This window comes from Triticum aestivum, chromosome 3A, assembly GCF_018294505.1.
Source record: "Triticum aestivum cultivar Chinese Spring chromosome 3A, IWGSC CS RefSeq v2.1, whole genome shotgun sequence".
Taxonomy (NCBI): Eukaryota; Viridiplantae; Streptophyta; class Magnoliopsida; order Poales; family Poaceae; genus Triticum; species Triticum aestivum.
This window is the reverse complement of record NC_057800.1, coordinates 687763480-687766134: the sequence shown is the minus strand read 5'-3', so window position 1 is coordinate 687766134 and position 2655 is coordinate 687763480. Positions and strand designations below refer to the sequence as shown.

General features: G+C 46.6%; 1 protein-coding gene across 1 annotated transcript; it reads left to right on the top strand.

Annotated features, from left to right (window-relative positions):
* The first annotated feature begins 955 nt into the window (after positions 1-955).
* Positions 956-2367, top strand: LOC123063234 (uncharacterized). Its single transcript, XM_044486975.1, has 2 exons — positions 956-1674; positions 1788-2367. The coding sequence occupies exons 1-2, from the start codon at positions 965-967 to the stop codon at positions 2365-2367; spliced, it is 1290 nt and encodes a 429-aa protein (XP_044342910.1). The 5' UTR covers positions 956-964.
* The last annotated feature ends 288 nt before the right edge of the window (positions 2368-2655 follow it).

Genomic DNA, 2655 nt, shown 5'->3' with positions numbered 1-2655 from the left:
GAGGCGCGGTGTGGATTTGACAAGGGGCCGCTGCACCTTCATCACTGCAGAGAAGGACGCGGTATGAATCGGGGACAGACTGCTGCCATCGAACATCACAGGCGCCAGATCGGACGGCTGGCTAGCCGGATGATTTCCTGGGAAATCATCCGGCTCATTTATAGCAGCTGCTCAAAAAAAATGTTTACAATGGGTCATTTCTTACAGCCTGTTTGGTAAACACTTGGGTAAGGGAATAAAAGTTTGCACAAGGGTGTTTATGAAAGGATTAGGCACGGGAAGTAGATTTTTACTCCCATTTCCTTGTTTGGCATATGATGGGAATTGACGTGGGATAAAACTCTCCTCACGAATTAACAGGGTACCGCCGGGAAAGATATCAATGGGAATTGGCTTCCCCAACTCCGAGTCCCCTTCCCACTTAAACTCTCATTCCCTCTAATCAAACAGTGGATTTTTAATCTCCTTACCCCTCAACTCCCATTCCCCATCTCTAATTCCCCTGAACCAAACACGCTGTAATCTTATTTTCAATAACTAATTATTTCTAAAAACATGATGAGACATATTATGCTAAGAGATCATCTCTTGTCTTCTCTTAAATAAGAGAAGACAAGTCTTTTCTTACGAGTTCTCTCTTCTTCATCTTATAATTTATCCTAGTAGTGTCAAGAGCACTTTTCCGAAAGATGCCTCCTTCGATATCGATATTATTACGTGTAGATTGGAGTTGTGATGCAACCCGTACGCGTAGAAAACGGGTAGATTGGAGTTGTGATGCAATCCGGAGATTTCAACCATCGATTAACCAGATACCATCAGCCATCAGCACTCCGATGACTACTATGACTACCAACTCGGATCTCAAGACCGAGTCGATTCCCACCCACTCCATCGATCTGCATATATCACGTCTCCTCCATCAGCCCGTTTCCGCCTGTTTTACAAGGAATAGCCGTCCTTGATGGCCCTTGCTGCGGCGGCGCAGCCGCTGCTAGTACCCGACGACATCCTGGCATGCGTCCTCGGCCACCTCGCGCCGCGCAGCCTCGCCGCGTGCCGTTGCGTCTGCAAAAGCTGGCGCGCTGTCATCGACGACCGCCGCCTGCTGCGGGCAGACCTCCTCCCGCTCTCGCTCCATGGGATCTTCTTCATGGAGCAGCTCAATCCGACTCCCCCGAAATTCTTCGGAAGTCCGTTGATACAGCGCAAGATCTCCGCAGGCTTGACTACTTGGACACGGACTTCGCCGGTCATTTGTCTATCAAGGATCACTGTAACGGCCTTCTCTTGCTCTGGGATCAAGTCGTCGTTAATCCGGCGACACGGCAATGGGTGCGTCGGGATGGAGGACTTAGGCGTCGACATGTGCCTAGCTTTTGACCCCACCGTCTCGACGCACTATGAGGTGCTTCTCCTTCCTTACGTTCCTCGCATGCTTGAGCACGACAATGTTCGCCAAGGAATCGGCATGGCCGCCCTCTCCGTATGCAATACGTGTCTTCTCTTCAAGGACATGGCAATGGGAGGAGAAGTTGTTGGTCCAGAGAGGGGAGGCTGCTGGGACCATCGCCGACATGCAGTCAGATTGGCAGCCAGAGCATCGCTACACCGTCTACTGGCAAGGAGCGCTTTATGTCATTATGTGCATTGTCAAAATGACTTTATCATGCGGTATCCACTCACCACCTTAAACATGCATGCTCACTTAATTTTGGTTTTTGCTTTGCTGAAACTCATTGTATTATCTATCATAATATGTTCTCTTTTCCACTTGGTAATTGCAGCATAACCTTATCCCATGGAGAGTATGAAGTGATCAAATCGCCAACAGGCAGTAAAACCAAGCGTGCTGATCTTTATCTAGGGAAATCAAAGAAGGGGGTTTATTGTGCTTTAGTTCGTAATTGCAGGTCATACCGACTTCGGGTTTGGTTGCTTACCGAAGTATGTGGTAAAATGAAGTGGCGAGTGAAGATTGACATAAGCCTTTTGTCGGTGGTAGCAAAATTTTCTTGGATCTCCCGTGTTGAAAACTCTGGGCCGTGGATCTTTCATGAAGGGAATTGCAATAGAGATGGTGAAGAAGCACTAGTGGAAGATAAACTTGAATGGGACTTTGACAAGGCTACTGTTCTTGAGGGCGTAGATAATGCTGAAAGTGAGTATATGCATGGAGATATTTATTTCCTTGGGTTCCATCCATACAAAGAGATTGCCTTCTTGTGGGTATCAAGAACAAGAGTGGTTGCTTATCATTTATGTAGCTCGAATGTTCAAGATTTGGACGAGTTATGTCTACAAAGTGTAGGAGATTCTTTTCCATACGCACCATGTTGGACAGGAGAGTTATTTGAAAATAATTGATTGTGTGTACCCAACATCCAGGGCTATGTTTTAAATCTCATATGAATTGTAACTTATATTTGTGAATGCGGGTTCTTACAAGACATAAAAAAGGTGGATTGCAACATATCTTATCTATATTTCCTTTACATGTGTCTTCCTTTTTTTATCCATGAGATTGATACAAATTCCAGCCGAAGTCTAAGGTTATGATTGGTTCCCTGCTTCCCTCCCCCACCCCACCCCCCTCCACCCCTCTCAGATGGGCTTTGTGGATGCAATTTTAGGGTAGTTTGATTAGGTGGGCTG